The sequence below is a fragment of a genome, unplaced genomic scaffold (genome assembly GCF_019419815.1).
Source record: "Pyrus x bretschneideri cultivar Hongxiangsu unplaced genomic scaffold, Pyrus_bretschneideri_v1 Contig12, whole genome shotgun sequence".
In the NCBI taxonomy this organism is placed as follows: Eukaryota; Viridiplantae; Streptophyta; class Magnoliopsida; order Rosales; family Rosaceae; genus Pyrus; species Pyrus x bretschneideri.
The window spans coordinates 6,978,842-7,003,885 of record NW_025999413.1 but is presented as its reverse complement, the minus strand read 5'-3'; the positions used below and the strand labels follow the sequence as shown (position 1 = coordinate 7,003,885).

The 25,044-nt window shown below is 36.0% G+C and overlaps 2 protein-coding genes and 1 long non-coding RNA gene across 4 annotated transcripts; 2 read left to right on the top strand and 1 right to left on the bottom strand.

The window, feature by feature from the left end:
* The first annotated feature begins 7,934 nt into the window (after positions 1-7,934).
* Positions 7,935-11,212, top strand: LOC103955094 (receptor-like protein 7). The gene is made up of 2 exons (XM_048578467.1): positions 7,935-8,006; positions 8,342-11,212. The coding sequence occupies exons 1-2, from the start codon at positions 7,935-7,937 to the stop codon at positions 11,210-11,212; spliced, it is 2,943 nt and encodes a 980-aa protein (XP_048434424.1).
* Positions 11,213-12,934: 1,722 nt separating this feature from the next.
* LOC103955069 lies at positions 12,935-15,156 on the bottom strand. Of its 2 annotated transcripts, XR_007255987.1 has the most exons (4): positions 14,890-15,156; positions 14,629-14,773; positions 13,860-13,934; positions 12,935-13,359 (listed from the first exon to the last, which is right to left on the bottom strand). It is a non-coding gene; the product is annotated as an uncharacterized LOC103955069 (long non-coding RNA). The 2 variants fall into 2 exon arrangements; XR_007255986.1 differs by having other exon boundaries at positions 14,629-15,141.
* A 3,616-nt stretch (positions 15,157-18,772) lies between these two features.
* LOC103955071 (F-box protein SNE-like) lies at positions 18,773-19,654 on the top strand. Its single transcript, XM_009366945.3, has one exon. It carries the CDS (start codon positions 18,973-18,975, stop codon positions 19,441-19,443), a length of 471 nt encoding a protein of 156 aa, XP_009365220.2. The 5' UTR covers positions 18,773-18,972; the 3' UTR covers positions 19,444-19,654.
* Positions 19,655-25,044: the final 5,390 nt, after the last annotated feature.

Genomic DNA, 25,044 nt, shown 5'->3' with positions numbered 1-25,044 from the left:
GGCATTCTTGGACCTGCTAATCCCCATATGTCCACTTGCTCAGAGCATGGGAATGATGTTCCTACTTGCCAGATATGTAACAAAAGGGGTCACATTGCTTCTGATTGCTTTCAAAGGCACTATTCTACAACTGTGGCATCTTCTCCCATGCAATGTCAAATTTGCTGGAAATTTGGACATTCTGCAATACAATGTTGTCACAAGGCAAGCTTCTCCTACGAAGGAAGATCACCACCATCAACATTAATTGCAATGCATGCCAATTATCAACCGTCAGCACCTCAGGAGCAATTTTGGATAGCTAACACAGGTGCCACCTCTTACATGACTTCTGAATTGAGCAATCTCAACATGGCTACTCCATTCATTGGTGCTGATACTATAACCATTGCTAGTGGTTCAGGTTTGCCAATATCTCATACTGGCAGTTCAACTTTACATGTCCTTAAATATGCATTTTAGTTAAAAGAAATATTGCATGTTCCTCAACTCTCTTAACATTTGTTGTCAGTCTATAAGTTGTGTAAAGACAACAAATATTGATTTATCTGTGATGAATTTTTCTTCTGGATTTAGGACAAGATCACGGGAACAATACTCCTCAAGGGACTGTGTAGAGATGGCTTGTACCCGATCCCATTTCATATACCTCAACATATACTTACTCAAGCATATGAAGCATCTCACTCACTCAAACAACACCAACACTGCTTTCTTGGTCATCAAGTCAATACAAGTATGTGGCACAACAGATTGGGGAATCCTTCCAATGTTGTTGTTTCAACAATGTTGCACCAATCACAGATACCATTCTCTTTTGATCAACCAAAGCATGTGTGTGTCTCTTGTTTAGAAGGAAAAATTACTAAGCTTTCATTTCTTTTTCCTACAAATAAAACTGTAAAACCTTTAAAGGTTTTACATAGTGATGTGTGGGGACCATCACCAATTGTATTAGTTGAAGGTTACAAATTCTATGTTACTTTCATTGATGAATGTACCAAGTTTACCTAGATATTTCCTTTAATGAATAAAAGTGTGGTGCTTTAAACATTTGTGCATTTTCATGTTGTTCTGTTAACCCAATTTTCTGCAACTGTTAAAAATTTTCAAAGTGATGGTGGTGGTGAATATTGTACTAAATTCCAACAGTTTTTGCTAGACAAAGGTATTATACGTCAAAGATCATGCCCTTATACACCTGAACAAAATTGCCTTGCTGAAAGAAAACACAGGCATATTGTTGAAACTACATTAACCCTACTAAGTACTGCACAATTGCTATCTCAATTCTGGTTTCATGCATATGCAAACATTGTATACTTGATCAACAGAATGCATTGTCACACATTGTCTATGAAATCTCCATACACTTGTCTATTTGATAAGCCTCGTGTTTTGACACATTTAAAAGTGTTTGGTTGTAGCTGTTATCCATTGTTAAATCCTTACAATACCAATAAACATCAATCCAATACAATTCAATATGTCTTTTTAGGGTATGCAGGTCAATACAAAGGTTATATTTGTTTCAACCCAATTTCAGGCAGGTTTTATGTCTCAAGACATGTCATTTTTTATGAAACTAATTTTATATTGATTTTTTTTTATAGAGATAATAAGACAAAAAACAATAGAAATAAAAAATATTGACGTGGCTTAACCGTGACCGCACAAATAGGAGGGGATGGGAAGGGCACCCAAATAGGAGGGTAGACAATCTGCCTCTTTTTTTCCCATCCTTTCTTCTCAGTGAACTTCAATGAATTATGCATGGGTATTTTTTTTAGTATAATGATATTTTACATTAAGGAAATGAAGAATTCGGTTAAGCCACACAATGAGCAACCTAATTTGATATCAAATTTGTTATCTACAAGATTCGAATATAAAACATCTCACTCAAATAGAGTAATCACTCATTTTAGTGATGTAATTACATCGCTCACAATATTTAATTTACCTATTATCTAACATAAAGGGTATTATTACCACTATAAGACTTTGGGATTTACTATTTTCATATCTTAATAGATAGGGTGTTTGGTTCTATCCATGCATTCTAGATTCAAAACTCCCCTCTCCCAAATTATTATAATACTTTCGAGCCCTTCCCTTCCTCTTACTAATAATTTATTTTTGTTTTTTTACTATTTACACTTAATAATTATCTGTTCTTACCTAGCAAAATTCCAGGTTTCCATTTTACCCTTTTAAAGAATAAAGAGAGAGATATATATATATAATATAAAAAAAATATAAAAAAGAAAACTTAAAACAGTAGTCGGAGCTCTCACTGGAATCTGTGACTCCCAACTACCTCCTTTCCCATCCTCTTCCATCTCCGTTCTGGTCCAACGCGTGGACCCACTTTTACGGCTTAGTCTTGAACCAAATTGCACGCCTTTCACTATCGCTGCAAGCATTCTCGTAAAGGGATTAGTGTGGAACCATATTTTTGCTACTAATTAATTAAGGCTTATAGCCTTGAACCAAATTATACGCCTTTGATTATCACCACAAAGAGCTGCCAAAGACCATTTCTGTAAATTTGAAGTTGGATGATAAATTATAGGGAGTTAAGATAGATGAAAGTGTAGAGGTTTTTCTCTTGTAAATGAGGTCTTACGATCGATTTTCACCAAATAACCAAATGCAAATTTGAACTACATTATTGTTAGCAGATTATGAGGCTTAGCCCATCATCTTCCTTTAGTATAAATAATATCGATTGTTAAAAAAAAAAATAGGTGAAGGTGAGTCTGGCACATCTCTGTAGTTAGAAGGGAGTGATGCACAAACAAATTTGTTTCAAAACTTAGTAATGCCCTTGTGTATTTCTAATCCTCGCACCCTTACATCCTACCGTTACATATCAATTTTGAACGTATCTTGAGATTGGGGCGAGAGAAAAAGTGTATGTGCAAATGAAGAACAATGAATGATGTTGTCGAGGAAAAAACAAAACAATACAAGGTATAGAAAACAAGTTAAATCACGAAGATTCCATGACTTTTTCTTCCTTGATGATTAAGTTGTTTTTCGCCCCCGTGTAATAAAAGGAAGAGGAACTGAACTCCATTTATAGTCACAACTCCTCATTGCTTTCTTTTGATAAGCTTAAAGCTAGGTGAGTGGTTACAAATAATGTTGATCTTTAAAGAAAAATAAAAACATTAGACCCTAGCCTATAAAATTAAAATTTTCGTTGGAGATGACTCTTATGCCAACAAAATTTTTCTTTATCGATTTAAAATTTGTTGGCAAAATGATATTTTCTAGTGTGTCTTTCCATCTCTATCTCTCATATCATCAAATCCTACCCTTTTAGAGACAACTTTGCTAGTGGATGACTAGTAATGGTGGAAAGAAAATTAATGAACAGATTGGTGAGAAAAAAAAAAAAAAATTAGCCACTTCTGATCATATTTGCAATTCTTTTTATTTCTGTAGGTAACTAAGATAAGGCATAGTTTTTCTATTAAAGACTTGTCGAGACTGAAGTCATTGAACACAAATAAATTAGAAAGTAAAAATAATTCAATTCTGATATTTCCTAGTCTGAGCCTAGTGCTCTTGCAAACCTTACAACGATTCGTATTTTAATTCTTACAACCGAGACAAACTTTTTAAGACACAGCCAATTCCGGAAAGGAATAAGGTGAAGATGGTTGTTTCTTTTTTAGATGGTGATGTGCATGTGCGTTTATGGGGGATCAAATGCAAGAGTCTATATTTCACTCCCTGATCCCGAGCTACGTTCAGGAACACGTGACATCACCACGTACTTGATCATCAAACCTCTATGTTAGATTGCCTACATATCCTACAACAGGATCAAGCCATTTGCAGTTCACCCTTCTTTTAAGCTCTAAAATTCTCAAGGCATTAACTGACAAGAACATCGAGTTCCAAAATCACACAAGGGAACCAATTGAGCATGCCTTGCTAGATTTTCATCTACATAATGAAATCATATGTGAAACAAGATTGTCATTCACCTATATCACAATCTTTTCCAACACAATCCACAATGACAATAATTAAGCGATCCAACGAATCAAAGATGCACAATGTTAACATTTATCTACGTTAATCAATCAACAAAATCACATATCATTTCACGAATTTAATAAGGAACTCACCATAATTCCCTACCTAGATTCCAAGAAATAACATGATAACTTTAATTTACAAACATATCCACTGTGAGCAATTCCTATGCACTCAAATCTAGGTTTTCTGACTAACTTAATGGAGACTAACAAGAACAGGGATTTTGGACCACTCCACGGAATCCAACTAAAATATGGTCGCCTATCGAAATTAACCAAGTACAACTAATCCTCACAACCCTAGGTAGGCAGTGATCACCCATCGCATTTACACTAAGCATGATCACCCCCATCATATGTACAGTCCTTAATCATGAATATAACAAGCAGAACCGGATTCTAACTCTAGGTAGTGATCACTCATCGCAGATATACCAAGCATGGTCACTCCTAAAATGCATATAGTCCCACATTGCAGATATACCAAGCAGAACCATAGGCATAGTCTAATCGTGTAGGCAATGATCACCCATCGCGGATATACCAAGTATGATCACCCCTATTATATGTACAATCCCCCATTGCAGATATACCAAGCAAAACCATATCCTAATTCTAGGTAGCGATCACCCATCGCGGATATACCAAGCATTATCACTCGTAGAATGCATATGGTCCCTTATTGCAGATACACCAAGCAGAACCATAGGCATAGTCTAATTGTGCAGGCAGTGATCACCTATCGCGGATATACCAAGTGTGATCACTATCATATGTACGGGCCCCTTCACGGATATACCAAGCAAAACCGTATCTTAACTTTAGGTAGTGATCAACCATTGCGGATATAACAAACATCATCACTCTTATAATGTGTATGTGGTCCCCTATAGCAGATATACCAAGAGGAACCATATGTATAGTCTAATCGTACAACAATGATCACCCATCACGGATGTACCAATCATGATCACCCTTGAAAACGTATGATCTCCTATCGCAGATATACCAACCATAACCATCTTTGTACCACTGAGTGCAACCGATCACCATACATCTTATCGTCTACCTCAGCACTTATGATTTACAATGTGAGCGGACACACTATCAATTTCACATGACAACTAAATATATTGACATACAAACATACAAGTTCTATAGAATACTTCTAATAAGGTTTGAGGCTCTTTTCATACTAGTAATCATATATATCATTCGTATCAACTATAAGCTCAATAAACATGTATATCAACCGTAGTTGTTTTCAAGTAAGGCGCCATTGTGATTCCAACTAAATACCAAGAATAATGGGTTCCTCTAATTGGAGAAATTTTTGACCCATCAAGATTCATATCAACCCTAGTTGTTTTCAAGATGAAGGGTGAGATTTTTCTAGTGGAGGAGACTGATGGAAGACCAAATATGGATCAATTTTAACTATAAAAGATAAAGAAGATAAAATGTTTCAAATCTTGAAAAAGAAAAATCAAAGTTTCACATTGGTAAGAAAAAAAGTTGTCACTTTTCGTCACACTAGCAATTTTTTTATTTCTGTAGGTGGAGTCGTGTGTCACCTGCCGTGGTGGTGAATGAAACGCCAAAGATCCCCTTCTAATTTGTATGTAACTGAGGGGGTGGGTTGAGATGGTTATTTCCTTTCCTTTATTCTTAATGAATTTTAATGAATTATGCATAGTATTAGAAGAGTAATGTTTATCTATATCGATACTATAAAAATTCTTTTTTGTCAACTAAAGAGTGAAAAACAAATACTAAAGAGGGTATTGTTACCACTATAAGACTATTTACTATCTGCACTTGCATATGCTCAAATATCCTATTGGATATGGTGTTTGATCTCTACCCATGCATTCTGAGTTTAAAACTCTCAATTTCCAGATTATTGAAATAGTTCCAAACTCTCCTCCTCTCCTTAATATATATATATTTTTTTTTACTATTTGCACTTAATTAATTACCTGTTATTCCTTAGTAAAATTCAAAGTTTCCATTTTACCCTTTTAAATAATAAAGTTGTAAAAAAACAAAAAACAAAAAAATTAAAACACAGTCGGAGCTCTGACCGGAGTCGGCGGCTCCCAACTACCTCATTTCCCCGCTCTTCCATCTCCCTTCTAGTCGTATGCATGGATCCACTTTTAAGGCTTAAAGTCGTCATGGAATTAAACACGCCTTTCACTATCAGCGCAAAAATTAAACAAGCCTTTCACTATCAGCGCAAAAATTCTCGTCATGGGATTAGTGTGAAACCATATTTTTGCTACTAATTGATTAAGGCTTATAGTCTTGAACCAAATTTTACGCCTTTGACTATTACCACAAAGTGTTTGGAGGTGTTTGTTATAGTCGCATTCCTGAACAATTGAGACACAAGCTGGAGGAAGCTTCAACCAAAGGTATTTTTGTTGTATCTGTTAAAACCAATGCTTAAAATATAGGTAACAGTGGAAATATTGATAAGCAAATTTGTGGAAATATCGACGGACATATCAAATATCGGTTGCTTTCTATGATTCTTAAACATTGGTTTGGACGAAGTATAAGATTTTTTTTTTCGATATTTAATAGATGTAGAAAAAAATATCGACGATATATGTCGATTTTATCCTAAAGTTAAGAGTTTTTTCAATACAAGGTGAAGTTTAGACTTCACCCCCCATCTCCCTATCTTTATATGATTTTTTAGAAATATCGACTGTATCGAAGAAATTTTAAACTCTGGTTAAAACAATGAGTGACTTTGAGGAAAAACAAAACAATACAAGGTATAGAAAACAAGTTAAACCACGATGATCCAATGATCTTTTTTTTCTTGATGATTAAAGAAAAATAAAAATATTAAACCCTAGCCTATAGAATCATGTACTTTTCCATCTCTATCTCTCATATCATCAAATGCTTCCCTTTGGAGACAACGCTAGTGGATGACTAGTAATGGTGGCAATAAAATGAACAGATTGGTGAGGGAAAAAAAAAAAAAAAAAAAAGTCACTTTGCATGATGGGCAACTGTCTCCTGTGGTTCAGAGAGGACTCAGCCTAACATAATACATCTTCGTAATGAAAATTGAGTGGAAACATGAAAAAGCCTATTGGAGAACAATAACAAGAGTAATTAATGATGGATTCTCTCTCAAATCATGCTTCTGAACAAGATAAAATGTTTCACTTGCCATAAAGACTATCTCCACAGCCGCCTTCTTTTGCTTCTTCCTTCTTTCTGCTGGAAAGTAGCTCTCTGCATCATATTTACATTTCTTTTTAGGGGTGTGATATCCACACACCCCTTTTTACTTCTCACACAATTTTTGTTGATTTCTGTCCCTTAATCTTCTTCAATTCATCTGATTCAACAACCAAAAATTAAAAAGGTGTATGAGAAGTAAAAAATGGTGTGTGAATATCACACCCCTTCTTTTTATTTCTATAGGTTACGTGCCGTGGTGATCTAAACGCCCATAAGCCCCTTCTGATTAGTATATAATTAAGATGGTCGGATGAATAATGGTATGATATTTGTAACTAGCTTAGAAAATTTTTACTTGTGTATGTTAAGATTTTGTTTTTAGATGAGTACGTAAATTTTCAATCTTACAGTGAGACGGATTTTTTTTTTTTCTTTCTTTTGTTCAAAGGTGAACATAATAATTATTACATGCAAATGATGAATTGACTTCAAGTCTTCAATAAGCGTTGTGATGAGTCACATATGCAAACGACGACTTGACATTAAGTCTTCAAGAGATGGTGATCACTTGATTTTATCTGCTCAAAGTATATTATGTTTACATTCTTTAAGATCATACAAGCGTACATATAAAACTAAACAATCGAGTTTGCAAATTATTATATGCAAACGATGAATGACTTCAAGTCTTCAAGTGATGAGGATGGGCTGATTTTATCAAACGATGACTTGACTTCCACTGAGGTTGCCTAGTTACATCCAAAAGACTTACTCTGAGCCAAACAAACGTTTTCTGACTGCCAGGTAAAAGGAGTTTACTTCACTCATCGATTGAGACATCAATTCACCACCCACTCATGGATCGACTCATAATTTTTTTTTTATTTATGCTTGCATGAGTTGTGTCTATAAAAGGAGTATACTTCTCCACTCTTAATTATCTGAGAGCCATCAAACGATATTTATAACCAGAAAAACACACTGCCATGAAAATGGAATCGTGGTTGTCCAAGTTTACCTATTTGCATTGTCTTCTTTTGCTATTACTCAATGCTACTCACTGTTTTTCATTTGTGCAGACTCAGACACGGACACTTTGCCACGCTGATGAGCACTCATTCTTGTTACAATTCAAGGAAAGCTTTACGATAAACAAGTCAGCTTCTTCATCTCCTTTTGCTTACCCAAAGGTTGCATCTTGGACTCGAGAAGGAGATCATAATCAGAGTAACTGTTGTTCGTGGGATGGTGTTGAGTGCCATGCGGAGTCTAGTCATGTCATTGGCCTTGACCTCAAGAGCAGCTGTCTCTATGGTTCTATCAATTCCAACAGCACCCTCTTCCGACTTGTTCACTTGCAGATGCTTGACCTCTCAGATAACAACTTCAATTCGTCTGAAATACCATTGAGATTGGGCCATGACCTTTCGAGTCTATCCTATCTCAACCTTTCACTGTCTGCATTTTCTGGTCAAATTCCATCTGAAATTTCAAAGCTATCCAAACTGTCTACCCTTGATCTGTCTTACAATAATGGTTTGGAGCTTAGGAAGTCCAACATGAGAATCCTAGTCCAAAACTTGACCAGCATAAAGCAACTTCATCTTAGTGATGTAGGCATATACTCCACTGTGCCTGATATCTTGGTCAATGCATCTTCTCTCACATCTCTCAATCTAAGCTACTGTGGGTGGTATGGGGAATTTCCAGTAGGCATTTTCCACCTACCAAACCTAGAGGAGCTTAGTTTATACTCAAACATAAAGCTAAATGGTTATTTTCCTACTTTTAACCGGACCAATTCCTTCAAAACATTGGATGTTTCATCGACAAATTTCTCTGGTGAACTTCCTAGTTCTATCGGAAACCTTCATTCCTTAAACTACTTTGATATCTCATACTGTGGTTTTGATTCCCATGTTCCATCTTCATTTGGAAACCTTACCCAGCTCAGTTTCCTTGAGATGGCTTCATTTCATGACGTTTCCGCAGGCCAATTCTTAGTTCCTGATTCCTTGTCTTGTTTTGGAAAATTAACCAAGCTCAACTACTTGGATCTTTCAGATATTAACTTACAGGGGAATTTCCCACGTTTTGTGGCTAACCTGACCCAACTTGCGTTTCTAGACTTGTTTGACAATTCACTAACTGGTGAAATCCCATCTTGGCTCGCATTAGAGTTGAACCAACTAACTTTTCTGCGGCTCACCTTCAACGATTTGCAAGGAGCAATTCCTAAGTCGCTTTTCCACCTCAGAAATCTTGAATTTCTTGGCCTTTCCTCTAATAATTTGAGTGGAATAGTTGAGTTTAATGAGTTTTCCAACCTCAAAAAGTTGAAGAAACTTGGTTTATCGGACAACAAGTTATCTGTGCGTGTCAAATCTGGTTCAAGTGCTACTCTTCCAAAGTTCGAAGTTCTAAATTTGGCTGAATGCAACTTGACAGAGTTTCCAGAATTTTTGAAAAATCAATACAAATTGGGAGCCCTGGACCTTTATGATAACAATATTCATGGCCAAATACCAAAATGGCTCTGGAATGCAACTAGAGAAACTTTGGTCAATCTCAACCTCAATTATAACTTCTTAACAGGCCTTGAAGAAAATCCAGTCACTCTTCCATGGAAAAATCTGCAGCTTTTTAGTCTTGACGGTAATCGGTTACAAGGGTCATTGCCAATTCCACCACAATCTATCATGTCTTACAGCGTCGGCAATAATAATTATAGTGGAGAAGTTTCACCATTGTTCTGCAACTTGAATTATCTTCAAGTTCTTAATTTGGGCAACAACAGCCTGAGTGGCATGCTTCCACGGTGTTTGGGGAAGTCCAGTAGCTTGGAAATGCTGGCCTTGACTTATAATTCTTTCCATGGCGATATTCCTCCATTTTGCGCTATAAAAAATAGTTTGAAATTGGTTTTGTTGGGTTACAATCAGTTACAGGGGAAGCTACCAAGATCAATGGCCGATTGCACTCGGTTAGAGTTTCTTCACATTGGCAACAATCAGATCAGTGATATCTTCCCTTCTTGGTTAGGGGTACTTCCAATATTGAGGGGTCTCATTTTGGGGTCGAATGCATTTCATGGGATAATTGGGAAGCCTCCAACTAATTATGAGTTCCCAAACTTGTGCATCATTGATTTATCCAACAATCTGTTTTCAGGTATGTTGCCTTCTAAGTACATGGAGAACTGGAGTTTCATGAAATATGTTGTCGCAAACGATGGAAGCCGGTACTTTGAAGTCTCATCGAGCACAAATAAATATGGAAATTACTATCAATTTTCATACGATATGATAATTCATGTAAAAGGTGTTAAGTTGACATATTATCGGACCCCCTATGATCTGAGACTCTTAGATTTCTCAAGTAATAGATTTGAAGGAGAGATTCCAGCAAGTATCATTGGGAGTCTAAGAGAACTTCAGTTGCTAAACCTCTCCAACAATTCTCTCTCTAGTCACATCCCCTCATCTTTAGGGAACTTGACTGCTCTTGAATCGTTGGATCTCTCTCAAAACAAGCTCTCCGGAATGATCCCCGGTAGCTTGGCACAACTCACTTTCCTTGAGTACTTCAATGTGTCGCATAACCATCTTTGGGGGCCTATACCACTTGGCCAACAATTTGGCACATTCCTAGAAGATTCATACCAAGGAAACTCAGGTCTGTGTGGAAAGCCTTTGTCCAAGAAATGCGAGGGTTCTGAGAGCTCGAGGCTGCCGCCACCATCAAGCTTTGAAGCAGATGAAGAGGCTGGATTTCCATTTAAGTTTGACTGGTATGTAGTCTTGCCGGGAGTTGTTAGCGGACTCATAGTGGGAGTGGTTGCTGGAAACACATTGGCAGACAAGAAGCATAAATGGTATGTGGAGAAATTCAGCAGGAGGAGGAAGCCAACAACCACAAGGGCGAGGAGGGGGACGCAGAACCTAGCTTGATGTGTGTCTAGCGGCTAGAAAAGTGTTTGGGCCTTGAAGGCCAATGTCTTATTTTTATATGATTTCTGGTGCTTCCCTTCTTTTCTTTTTTTTTTTTCCTTTTTTTTTTGGTCGAGGATTTCTTGTGCTTCAGTATATGTTGTTATGTTATATTACAATAGTGGGGTTCTAAGTTTGCCTTGTATTTTGTTCAAAAAAATTTTGCTTTGTATTGTATTTCTATATGATCAAATTCAGTGTTATAAATAAAGTAGTTGACATTACATTTCTTTGTGTCAATTTGCTTCTAGGTCAAAATTTATTAGGTTTTTCACGTGTAAGTCTTTGGTAAGATCAACTCCAACTTTTGAACCTAAACTCAAATATTCAGGTTCACAAAAATAAAAAAAATAAAAAATTTAGCTTTGAAATAACGAATGTGTCCCAACGCTCAAGACCTAAATTTCAGGATCTAAAATGTATAATTGGTGTGGAATGGTTTTAACCCTTTTTTTTTCGTTCTTTTGGGTAAGGATTTTTTTGTAACTTTTTATGTTATCTTAATTTAATTTTATAGATGTTTTAACCTAAAAAAATTATATTCCGAAAATTTTAATTTAAAACCAAATATATCACACCAACCAACCACTCAATCAAGAACCCTTTCAAGAAGCATGAATGGTTTGTGGAGACTTTCAGGAAGGCAGGACCCGCAAGGGCGAGGAGGGGGCGCCGAACTTAGCTTGATGTGTCTACCGGCTAGAAAAGTGTTTGGACCTGGCCGATGTCTTGTTTTTATATGATTTATGGTGCTTCCATTTCTTTTCTTCTTTTTTTTTGGTCGAAGATTTCTGGTGCTTCAGTATATGTTACGTTATATTACAATAGTGAGGTTCTAAGTTTGCTTTGTATTGTATTTCTACTTGATCAAATTTAGTGTTATTAATGTAGTAAAAAAAATTCAATGTTATCAATAAAGTAGTTGGCATTACATTTTCAGTGTCCATTTGTTTCTAGGTCAAAATTTATTAGGTTTTTCACGTGTAAGCCCCATGATAAGGCCAACTCAAACTTTTAGACCCAAACTCAAATATTCAGGTTCACTAAGAGATAGCTTTGTGAACAATGAATGTCACCCAACCCTCATGATCTAAATTTCAGGACCTAAAATATACCAATTGGTATGGAATGGTTTTAACCCTTTTTTTTTTTTTTTTTTTTGTAAGGTTTTTTTTGTAACTTTTTATGTTTTCATAATTTAATTTTACAGATGTTTTAACCTAAAAAAATTATATTCAGAATTTTTTTTTTAAACCGAACATATCACGCCAACCAACCACTCAATCAACTAAACTTCAATATAGATGAAAGTTCATAAGATAAATTGAAAACTTGAATAGTAATTAAAAACATAAATGATAGTTCATATAAGCTAAAAACTATACGCCTTGTCCGGGTGATGGGATTGGAATAAATTTTTAAAGTGGATCTATTTAAAAAAAATTATTTTATTATGATCATTTGATTTAAATTTCAGCCGTTGGATTTTTTTTATCGTTGGACTTGAAAAAAATATAAATATGGACCGTTAGACCACCTCCAAAGGAAATGTTAAATTACAATTCATAGTTGAAGTGACAATTTGAAGTCTTGTGTCAAATTTTGTACTTCTCCAACCGAATTGTCAAATGTCATTTTCAAATTATTAAACTAATCAAACAATAAATTTCGACAACACAACAATTGAAGATTGATGACATAACGATGAGATGAAAATTGATAATTTCATAATGCCATAGAGAAACCCTACAAGCATTTGTTGCTAAGTTTCCCAGCCTGTATCAGACCACAGATTCCGCAAATGGTTCACTTCTAGCCAAGAGGGCAGTTGGCCAAGTATATGTGTCATATATTGCATTGTCGAAGGAAAATTTTATATTTCGTGTTACATTGGTGCTCCACTATAACTTCTGTATTATATTGAAACTTACATTTGGTTTTGAATTTGAGAAAATGGCTTATTTAGGTTATAACTAGAAAATTGACCGCGCGCTGTTGCGGGTTCTGATTCCGTAATGCATTTTCAATTGCATTAAAATGCCAAGGGCATATAACTATGCACCTCAAAATGCCAAGGGACCAACTTCTCCCTCCGACGATCTAAATTCCTGAAATTCCCAAACATAGTAAAACCATTAACAATCTATTCATGTTCTTTGTTTTATTTAGTCTAAAGATTGAAATCTAATTAAAGCAGAAGCCAAATAAAACACAAAACACACTCAAAACCAAGTGAAAATTGCTTCGTTTTTATAAAACATTGAAAAACATATGAACTGATGCCCAACTTTTGATTTAATCTGACATTAATAGTTGACTAATTCAACATTCAGAGTCGATAGGAGAGTATATAACAACATTGGAAAACATATGAACATGCCCACCTATTATCATATCTGACATCGCAGTTGATTAATCTCACATAAATTCGCATCAAAAGAACCCATAAATTTGACTAAGAATTCTCCAAAACCCACAATTTAAATGAAAAAACCCACAAATTTAAACGAAAAATTCTATAAAATCATGAAAATTTTAATAGAATCCAATTACATTAATCATAAATTTGATCATACAAATCTTCACATCCAATAAGTTTAGAAGGTACCTAGCTTCCTTGCAAAATCGTATCTCTACAGGCCAAGGCTCAAATTTCCTTGCTGCTGTCTTCACTCGATAAGTCCTGATTCAAGCAGTCACATATATCATATACATATACATACATACGCATATATATATATATATGAATAATAAGTTGATGCGTTCAATGGGCATGAATTTATCAGAAATTATGAAACCGATTGAACACGTTTAGTGTAATGTCCGCAATTAAATAATGAGCATGAAAATGACTAACAGGGGTAACACAAACTGCTCAACTTATGAATTAAAGCATATAATATTTAGAAAATAATTCACAATTTTCATGGCCAAATTAACAAGGAAAATCATAATTAAATAAACTCGATTGTTTCAACTGCTCATTCTGACAAAGCAGCAGTAGTTCGACATATTGCTCCTGATGAAAATTATTATATAATCAGTGGTGCAAATTAGCAAGGTAATAGTGCCTTCAGACTTAAATTCACCAATTTCATACTCCATCAGTACCTTCACCTTCTCCATCCCCTCCTCCTTCAACACCTACTTCATCAACTCTCAATATCACCAAATTCTAAATGACCATCCAGACTTCATACTAATTTTTTTATTTGGCCTAAAATATGAAAGAAAAAAAAAAAAAAACCCAAAACAGAAGATCTACAGAACTTTAGACATGAATATTTCAAGATATGAATTTGAGGCCTCCTACACATCATTAGAGAGGACTAAATTTAAATAAAAAGACATGCATTTTTATATTTTCAAGCACATACTTCTTGTACTCAATGCATTTCCAGACGAGACGGGAAGGATACCATCTCTTTATCTGTTCTCAAATAGTAGCATATCTCTGGCTTTTTCCTTGCACGAATTGTAGCCCCCTCATCAATTTAAGAGATTGCTGACCTTCAATTTCACCTACAAAGAATAAAAGAGTCGACAGTTCAATATAAACACTACAAACGCCATCTGATGAAACCTAAATCCAAAGGGTACAAATACAACAAATTCCACGAAAAAGAAACCAAACCCACATCATAAACCCCAAAATTCGAACCCCAGTTTTTCCTGAAAGCAAAAACCAAATTAAATCCGACAACCAAACACAAATTCTCCCTAAAAAAAAACTTCTATGGTTTTCTCTGACCATCCCCACTCTCCCACTTGTGAATTCCATCACCCCTACCCCTCCCCCTCGCTCTCTTTCCATGGCCATCTACCTCCGTCTGTCTGTCTCCCTCCCTTCCTCCCTCTCTCTCTCTCTCTCTCTCTCTCTCTCTCTCTCACATAGCCTCCCCGAAACCCTCATTGAACGACAACAAATGAAAACCTACCCGGCTACCCCCTAATTCGCTCAAAACCGAGATGACAAAATTGCCCTTCCAAATACACCATCCCCACTGTCGGATTGTAATCTTTGATGGGCAGAAATGTAATTAAATCATTAAGGGCCTGACTGAGGGCCGAGCTTCCTACCGAAACCCAATAAAAAGCTCATGAAGAGAAATGGGGAGCCCAAACCCTAGCCCAACACGGATTGGATGGCACATTGTGTAAATAAAGCAAAATCAAGGGGCAAATAATTGACTGTAGCTAAGCTATTGTCACCTTGCTCCTCACCTTTAGAATAGACAATATTCCAATCTATACAGAAAGCAAAAAGTTATAAGATCTAACATCATCGGTACATATTGTGTTATCTCAATGGTCATTACGTGCAAAATCAAAGGGGCAAATAATTGACTGTAGCTAAGCTATTGTCACGTTGCTCCTCAACTTTAGAATAGACAATATTCCAATCTATACATAAAGCAAAAAGTTATAAGATCTAACATCATCGGTACATATTGTGTTATCTCAATAGTCATTACGTGAAGTGCATGCATTTGCCATTGTTTTTTTTTTTTTGGAAAAGCATTTGCCATTGTTTAGAAAATCTTGCATTGAAGATGGGAGGGACAGAGAGATTCAAATTGGAAAATATGATTTTCACAACTCATTTTTCCAACTACATACACAACTCATTTCAATTGAATAAATTAAAACCAATCTAATGAATATAAATTAACAATGGTGTGCATAAAAAGGAGATTTAATGGAAAGGACTTTTCTAAAATTTTTTTCTTAACTAAAAATACCCTAATAACTCTATTTAATGAAAAGAACACAAATTACATGTTTCAAACTCTAAATATTAAAACTCAAGGCTTGGAAGCAAATACAACCCTCCCATTTTTTTTATTCTAGCCCTTGCCCTTAATGGGCGTTACCCCAGTAGATCCGTTAAACTATTGCAACTATTTTTAGAATTGAACATTGTAGTGCCACTATTTCTCGAACTAAACATTGTACTGCCATTATTCTCAAACTAAACACTGCAAATATTTCTAGAACTGAACATTGTCACTGCTACTATTTTTAGAACTGAAAACTACCACTACAACTATTTCTAGAACTAAACACTGCCACTATTTCTAGAACTAAATACTGCAACTATTTCAAGAACTAAATGCTGCCACTATTTCTAGAACCAAATCTGAAAGTATCAGTTTTGAGGAGGCATGTACACGAAAAGAAAGTGACATCAGTATAGGATCAATAGATGATGTAGTGTCACATGTCAATAGATTACATATTCTGTTATAAGTTTGTTAGAGTGTTTTCTTAGTCTATAACTCTGTTGCTTCACAGGAAGCCCGTGAAGACATGATCTTCTCTCTTGGATTGAGTATTAATTTCATCAGGTTTGGTCGAAAATTGGCAAAAATCACTGAAAAAATGTCACCTTTGAAGAGCTCGATTTCCCTAGACATTAAATTTCAAGGTGTGGGGTCTTGTAATAGAAGAAAGAGGGCATCAACACGAACTCGTAATATGTGACCTTGTGTGATTTCGTTACCGTATGAGAGACTTATGGAGAATTTAAAATTGGAAAGAAGAAAACCGGCTAAATCAAAATTGTCAAAAGAGCAAAATCGAAACTCAGTCAATTATTTTGGTTGGCCAATCTAATTGGGCTGTTTGATGTTGGATTTTATTCTAATCATTAAATAAAATTATTAAAATACTTATGGTTAAGATTTAAAGTTTCAAAACCTTTTCTTTAATTTTTCTTAAAAAACATATAAGGTAATAATTCAGTGCCACCCCTCTCCAAGTTTAGACTAGAGTAATGTTGACCTATTTATGTGGCACATACTTTACAAACAACAAAGTACAAATGACAGACTTCAGGGGAGTGAGTGAAAAACTGTGAAAATTTCATGTGCCTTAAAGGTTTGATCTGCTTGTAGTTTTGCAATTATATATCAAATTCTTTCTTCACTGCAGAAGAATAGAAAACAGTGCTCTCTCTTTCAAGTGAGTCCAACATACAAGTCCAACACAATACAAAACAACTCCCCATGTGTGGGGTAGTAGTCCTCCTCCTATCTTTATAAAATCTAATGTCAAATCTCAAAGCCCTTTATTTTATTGGTTTTTTTTTTCTTTCGTTTGTTATATGCTTTCTGTCTAAGAGGACTCGGGGGCTTCCTTTCTGAGCCAAATTCCAACCTCATGAGGACAAGCAGATAGTTGCTGACTCACATCTAAAAAGTCTGCCATTGCTGTGGTTGGTATCCAATGCCCCTCGTCTCAATTATTTTTCTTGCAGAGGAAACTTGTAAACACATCCTCCTATGTGATATAATATCACTTTTCTGTGTTCCTTGGAAGAAGAAGAAGAAACCCATTATCTGAATCTGATGCAGCATGCAGCATGCAGTTCCTTTTATCCTTCCATTTGGCCTCCACCACTTAGGCAAATCATAATTAGTTGAGTCATGAACTTATTAGAGCTCAATTTAGTGCGAGTGGATTATTTTTACTACAACTATGAAATACATACGTACGTGTGTATATATATATATATATATATATATATATATATATATATATATATCTTGTTAAGATAATGGCACAACGCCACCGCTAATCGCATATTGCTGCGTTTATTTTGATAAAAACTATAAAATACATATCATTTTGAGATAACGTTATAGGCAATCGTACGCACGCGAGTATGCAAAGAATTAGTGATCGTTGATAATTGTACGGATCCCTTCATAGGGTTTGCTTTTTATATTTAAAGGCTAGGAAGTTATTAGTCCTTAGAATTATTCACACACGCACACACGCTTCAAAACCCTAGCTACTACCCTAGTTACTATATGGTCCACAACCTAGCTTAATGTAGACGAAGACACGAAGCGAAGCAATAACCATAGACTTTCACAACGGGCTTAAAACCAAAGTCTTGAAGTATTCACAGCTGCACACACAATAACAATATAAAAAACAACAAAAACAACAAACGACAAATCTAGCTACTAAACCCCAAAAAACAATATTCAAAAGCAGAAAATGAAAGAAAAAATAAGAGCCGAGCAATATTCAGCATCGGTTCCAGTTATCCGTGCCTTGGAACTTTTCCTTTGGCCCCTTCTCTCTTCCCTCGATACCCACACAAGATACACAGACTCTACTAGGTATCCCTCCTCCTTCTCCAACCCAAAGCTTCATTTTTCTTTTCTTTATTAATTAAACTTACTCATTAACCGAACAGTATAGCTAAGAGTATGAAGGAGGGACGCTAAACATATTCATCCAACTTATTCATCAAATGACGTGGTGTTCGAATTTGTGTCCTATATTATTAATAAGTGAACTATTAACATGCATACGAATACATTATTTAGTGATACAAATTTGATAACATAAAACATTTGCTAAGATAAACATCTGTTTTTCAAATTATATGTTGTCGATAGTACTAATTTACAGTATCTCGTGAATATTGACAAGTATTAACGACAGGCTGATCAAACAACCTCAACCCTAACCAAAAACCAAAAGAAAACTCTCTCTCTCTCGTGCACAAGTCAAACCCCCGTAACGGCTAAACCTCACTTTATGACTACAAATTACACCTTCATGCATAAGCCTATATAAATATATACCCTTTAGTCTCTCTTCATTATTTATCTCCTCTCTCTTTCTCTCTAGTGCAAGTGTAGTTTGCAACTTTGCATCAGCTAGCTAGTTAGGGACACCATATACCACCACCAAAAACCACCATGCATCAAAACCAAAACACATCATCACAAGACAGTAAAGAGAAAAGACCCAAGTTCTTCATCAACGACCACATTGACATCCTCGTCGAGATCCTCAAACGCCTCGACGGCCCCTCCCTTGGCGTCGCCGCATGCGTCTGCCACCTCTGGTCCACCGTCGCCAGAAATGACACCATCTGGGAACACCTTTGCTTCCGACACGTGTCATCTCCCCCTCCCTGCTCCGTGAGACCCGTAGTCGTCGCCCTCGGCGGCTACAAGAGGCTCTACAGGGTCTGCATGCGCCCTGTCCTGAGTCGACTCAGTGACTCGGACATGGTCAAGCGAGTCTGGACGCGGGACGAGATCCAGCTCTCGCTTTCGTTGTTCTGTGTCGATTACTACGAGAGAAGCGGGAGGCTCGGCGCCGGTGGTGGCGGGGATGCGTCCGCATCGTCTCTCATGTTCCTCTGCAACACTGTGAATGTGTGATTCGTTGACTTTTTGGCACTTTTGAATGTAGTGGGTCCGAGTGAGTAATAGTAGTATTCATATCGTAAAAAATGATTTTTTTTTTATTTTTTTTTATTTTTACTACTAGGGTTACTAAATAACTGTGATTTGATTTATTAATTTTGGAAGGGGAAGAAGCGAGATGGTAGAAACCTACTTACTTATTTATTTTTAATTTTTAATTTCTTAATTTTTGGCATTGGTAGTACCTAATTCTTATGTTTATCAACATATTTGTTGTAATTCTAGGGAGGCTAAGCACGCCTTGACAAAAAAAGGGGTAATGCCAAAATTTAGTGGATCCTCTTTTCCTTTTGTTCCTATTGACAAAGAGATTCCTAAAAAACGCCATTTTTTTCAACAAACGATAATATTTACACTAAGAAGGTAGGGGTGTGGACTAATCTTCACAATGATCTAGCAATAATTTTGTTCAAATTCACCTTTAGTGGAGTTGAACTTGAGATCTCTCACGTATAAGTGGAAAAAAATATCACTAAACCATAGTACAAAGCCAATTTTTTAATTCCTTTTTTTTTTTTTTTTGTTCTGGAAATTCAATTCCATTTATTAAAAAAAAAAAAATTGGAAAAGATGCATTTCCAAATGGAAACTCAATATGGAAACGATTGTTCTTTATTTTTTATTTATATGGTATTTTATCAAACGTTAAGTCACTAGAATCAGCGCAGTGGTAAGAGTAAGTAGAGCGATGAGTAAGAACAATCAGCTTCAGAGTTTGAAAGCGTCCAATATAACCATAAAAATATTTAAAGAAAACCCTAGTTGTGCAACGGAATGCTGTAAAGTGTTGAAGTCCCTTTGAGTTCAAAAGACAACCTTGTGAGAAAACATTATGTTTAGCATGGTAGGTCACAAGGACCCAATTCTCCCAATGGCAATTGGGCATTGTGGTTCAATTGTTTTAGAGTGTGTGTCTGTTATAACTTATAAAGTGAGATATGGGCCACAAAAATGGTTGATTGGGACTTAACAGAGCCTAACCTACTGGGTGGTCCAACAAATAAATAGGTGATCATTGACTCACTCAAGGTTCCAATCAGTTTCCTTGCCTCATTTATAAATCCGAAGATGACATCCCACAAAAACTTTTTTCGTTAGTCTTCCTTTAAATCAATGGGCGGGAGATTTTTCAGTCTATCAGGAATACAGTTTAATTTACTAAGTATCATAATACAAATGATTGAATATTTAAAAGAAAAAAATTCAACTTCTTGTATTATGACATTTGATATATTGGGTTTGTGTTTTCGGCAAACTGAAAAATTTCTCGTCATAGGTTAGTGGTGTGGGGTCTGTATTAGTGTCATTGTAATAGTCATGTTGTAGAGAAAAATGCAGGTTATAGATCAAATGACCAGCTTGCTAGTTAGACAGTCTAGTCAATTAATAAAATGATGCCACATTGTTAGTTACTTATTGTGTAAATTTCTATTAGTGAATTGATGTATTGATAAAATTTATCAATATTGACATGTCGATAAACTATTGATAAGCTTTTGATTTTAATTGGTCGGACTAGCCAGTTAGTCGGTCTAAGCCAAGTTTGTCTCTATGTTGCGTTACTAATATATTTTTATTCTAAAAAGCTGTTTTTAGTACTACTCACTTACAACACATTTTTATCCTTTTAATTAAAATTTAAAGTTTTCACTTTTTATTAGTTTTTCTTTTGTTTTTATTTTTTTATTTTTTTTTATAGAAGATATAATAGTACTTGATGAGGATGGGTATCTGTCCTAGAAGATTTCAATTTAATACCAGACAAAACTTACGGGCCAAAAGAAGAAGAATATAATACCAATTGGAAAATAGAAAAGAAAAAGAGCACCAGTAATTCATTATTTATTTTGTCTTCCTATACAAGGGTGAAATGTTGAAGAATACTGAAAGTTGTACGGAACGGGTTTATCATCATGTGACTTTTCAGTACAATAATGAAATATCATGTGAAGATAAATTTTTATATATTGTATCATTGAACTAAAACGTTACGGTAACAATAAATCTGTTTGATGTAAGTCTTAAAAAATATGAGCGCATGATCCACAAAATTCACACTATACACTCTCTAAGAGCTTTCATCTACTTGTATAATAACATAAGATGTACTGCATGTTTTTTGAATCTCCCCTTAGAACACACAAGGGAGATAGGTAGTAAAAAATGTTATTTATAGCATAATTCCAATTTTAACGCAGCATGCAAGGTAAAAGGGATGAAGTTAAAGTAGTATATGTCACATCCACACACGGGTGGCAATCTTGTCCAAAGAGACAAGTAAAGAAAACGTTACCAGGAGCTACTTGATATGCTAACTAACATGATATGCGAAAGCTGTGGACGCTACAAATAACAAATGAAACACCAACAAGGGAATGCGGTTAGGCATTTTCTACTTACATAAGAAAGTGTATTTGGAAAGTGATTGATATGGTTCTTGATTTTTCAGGTATTTGATTACAAATTTTATTGTGTAATCAATACTTGTTTGGGAATGCGGTTAGGCATTTTCTACTTACATAAGAAAGTGTATTTGGAAAGTGATTGATATGGTTCTTGATTTTTCAGGTATTTGATTACAAATTTTATTGTGTAATCAATACTTGTTTTACTTTCAATACTCACGTTGTAGTAAATGCAAGGTAGTCAATAATCAAAATAATACAAGACTTTGAAACCGAGGAAAAATAACGAGAAAGCAAGTTGGAAAAACAGAATAAGGCTTCGAAAAAGGAAAACCCGAATAGCTGCATAAATAACATAAGAGAAATGCTAAGGAGACTCTCAAAGAATGAATCTTCATGGACTCTCTGTCACCCCACATTTTAACGTCAATTTTTGAGTCAACATTATAAACTATTTTGCCATAAACATGAGGTGACAGAGAGTCAATGAAGGGTCACACTTTTGAGAATCTTCTTAACACTTCTCTTTATAAATTATTAGAGTGATGAAAAATACTTGTAATTTCATTTAAGTAAATATGTCATTCGGTGTCAACAACAATACTTAGTGCTCAGTGATTTGAATTATAAGTAAGGCCAAATCGGATAAATAATCCCTGTGGTCATGAGGTATTCGGAAGATAGCCCATGTGCTAAAAAAAATCGGATTTAAACCCCTGTGGTGTTATTCGTTAGCAAATTTAGTCAAAAAGTGATTTTTTCGTTAACTATATGTTAATACATGGGTAAAATTGTATTTTGACATGTTCACCTTTGTAATATCCCACATCGCCCAGGGGAGTGGATCTTGTAAGCCTTATATGTCACATCTCGGCCCGAGCGAGACCACTTTCCGGGCCTGATCCACCACCGTAGCACGATATTGTCTGCTTTGGGCTTACCATTCCCTCACCATTTTGTTTTTGGGAACTCACGAGCAACTTCCCAGTGGGTCACCCATCATGGGATTGCTCTAGCCCTCTTCTTGCTTAACTTCGGAGTTCCTACGGAACCTGAAGCTAATGAACTCGCAAAAGGCATCGTGCTAGGTAGGGATGGGAATATACATTTAAGGATCACTTCCCTGGGCGATGTAGGATGTCACATTATATGTATATTCTCATCTCTACTTAGCACGAGACCTTTTGGGAGCTCACTGGCTTCGGGTTCCATTGGAACTCCGAAGTCAAGCGAGTTCGCGTAAGAACAATCCCAGGATGGGTGACCCAATAGGAAGTTCTCGTGTGAGTTCCTAGAAACAAAACCGTGAGGGCATGGTCGGGGCCCAAAGAGAACAATATCGTGCTACGGTGGAGTCAAGCCGGGGATGTGGTGGGGGCCCATGCTGGGATGTGACAATTTGGTATCAGAGCCAATCCCTGGTCGGGAGTGTGCCGATAGGGACGTTAGGCCCCTAAAGGGGATGGATTGTAAGATCCCACATTGCCCAAGGGAATGAATCTTGTAAGCCTTATATGTATATTCTCATCTCTACCTAGCACGAGATCTTTTGAGAGCTCACTAGCTTTAGGTTTCATCGGAACTCCGAAGTCAAGCGATTTCGCATGAAAGTAATTCCATGATGGGTAACTCATTGGGAAGTTCTCGTGTGAGTTCCTAGAAACAAAACCGTGAGGGCGTGGTCAGGGCCCAAAGCGGACAATATCGTGCTACGATGGAGTCGCGTCCGGGATGTGACGAAGACTTAGGCCGAGATGTGACAACCTTCTTCTTCCTGCATCTCCCCTACGCAACCCCCAAACTCACTTTGCGCAAGAGAAAAAGGAGAGACCATTTCAAGAAAAAGAAGATACGGTGAGACCTCACCTTTTATCCACAACGAAAAACCCATAAACAATTTACGATTAATAACAGATCTGTCGCCTAATTACAACATAACAAATCAATAAAAAAAATATTAGATAGGGCAAATAATAGAAAATGAAGGAAAATTAACAAGCAATCAAAGAGTAAAGGAGAGAGAGAAATGGGGTTGAAGGTGGAAAGCATTACTTTCTTTTCTTCCTCCATGCCTTCTTCTTGCCTCCAGTAGCACGACGCTTGTGCATCGAGTCACGTAAGTACCTGCATATTATCACATATATAAAATTAGTGACACACATACAAAGAGACTGAGAGGAAGAGAGAGAGAGGGGGGTTTGAGTGGCACCCATGGTTCTGGAGTGAGAGAGAGCTTTGGCGAGACCTCCTCATCCTCTTCTGCACTTTGCACAAGAAAAAGGAGAGACACGGTGGCCGCCATGGTTGCGCGACGTGAGTTTGGGGGCTGCGTAGGGGGAGATGCAGGAAGAAGAAGGTGCACACGTTAAAGTACAATTTTACCCATGTATTAACAGATAGTTTACAGAAAAATCACTTTTGGACTAAATTTGCTAACGGAGTACACCATAGGGATTTAAATTTGAGTTTTTTTTAGCACATGGACTATCTTCTGAATACCTTATGACTACATGATTCATTTATCTGATTTGGCCTATGAGTAATTATAACAACAAGGGTAAGGAAAGAACTACAAAGTAGGCCTAGAGAAAAGCCCAATAAGGCTTCGGAAAAGGAAAGCCCAAGATCTCATAAATTGGATAATTTTGCACAATTTTCAAAGATAACTATTATTAACACTCTAAAAATCTAATTATGCAATTCTCATAAAAGTATTTGTCTTACTAAATATAGAAAGTTTGGAGTGTACAATTAGATTTTTGGAGAGTCGATAACAATTTCCTTTTCATATATGATTGTTGTAAGATTATTCATAATTCTAGAAAATCAAACTACTTAAGTTATATTATTTATAGACCACACGATGAGACGATTGATGTTGAATTTTTTCATTAAATCATAAAATAAAAATTTAATTTTAACGTCAAAATTTGTGATACAAAATATGATCTAAAAACATGATATCCTTAGCATATTAATTAGTAATAATCAAATGAAGCTACTTACCAAATCTCAGCCAAATAAAGTGATTAAACAATTAGCTTAATCCAAAGTCCACTTCTTCTGCCCACTACCAAACACTCCCCTAATCCAAACGGAAAAAAGTAACGCCGTTAACGCGCGGCAGCGCAGAATAGCAACCCTCACCATT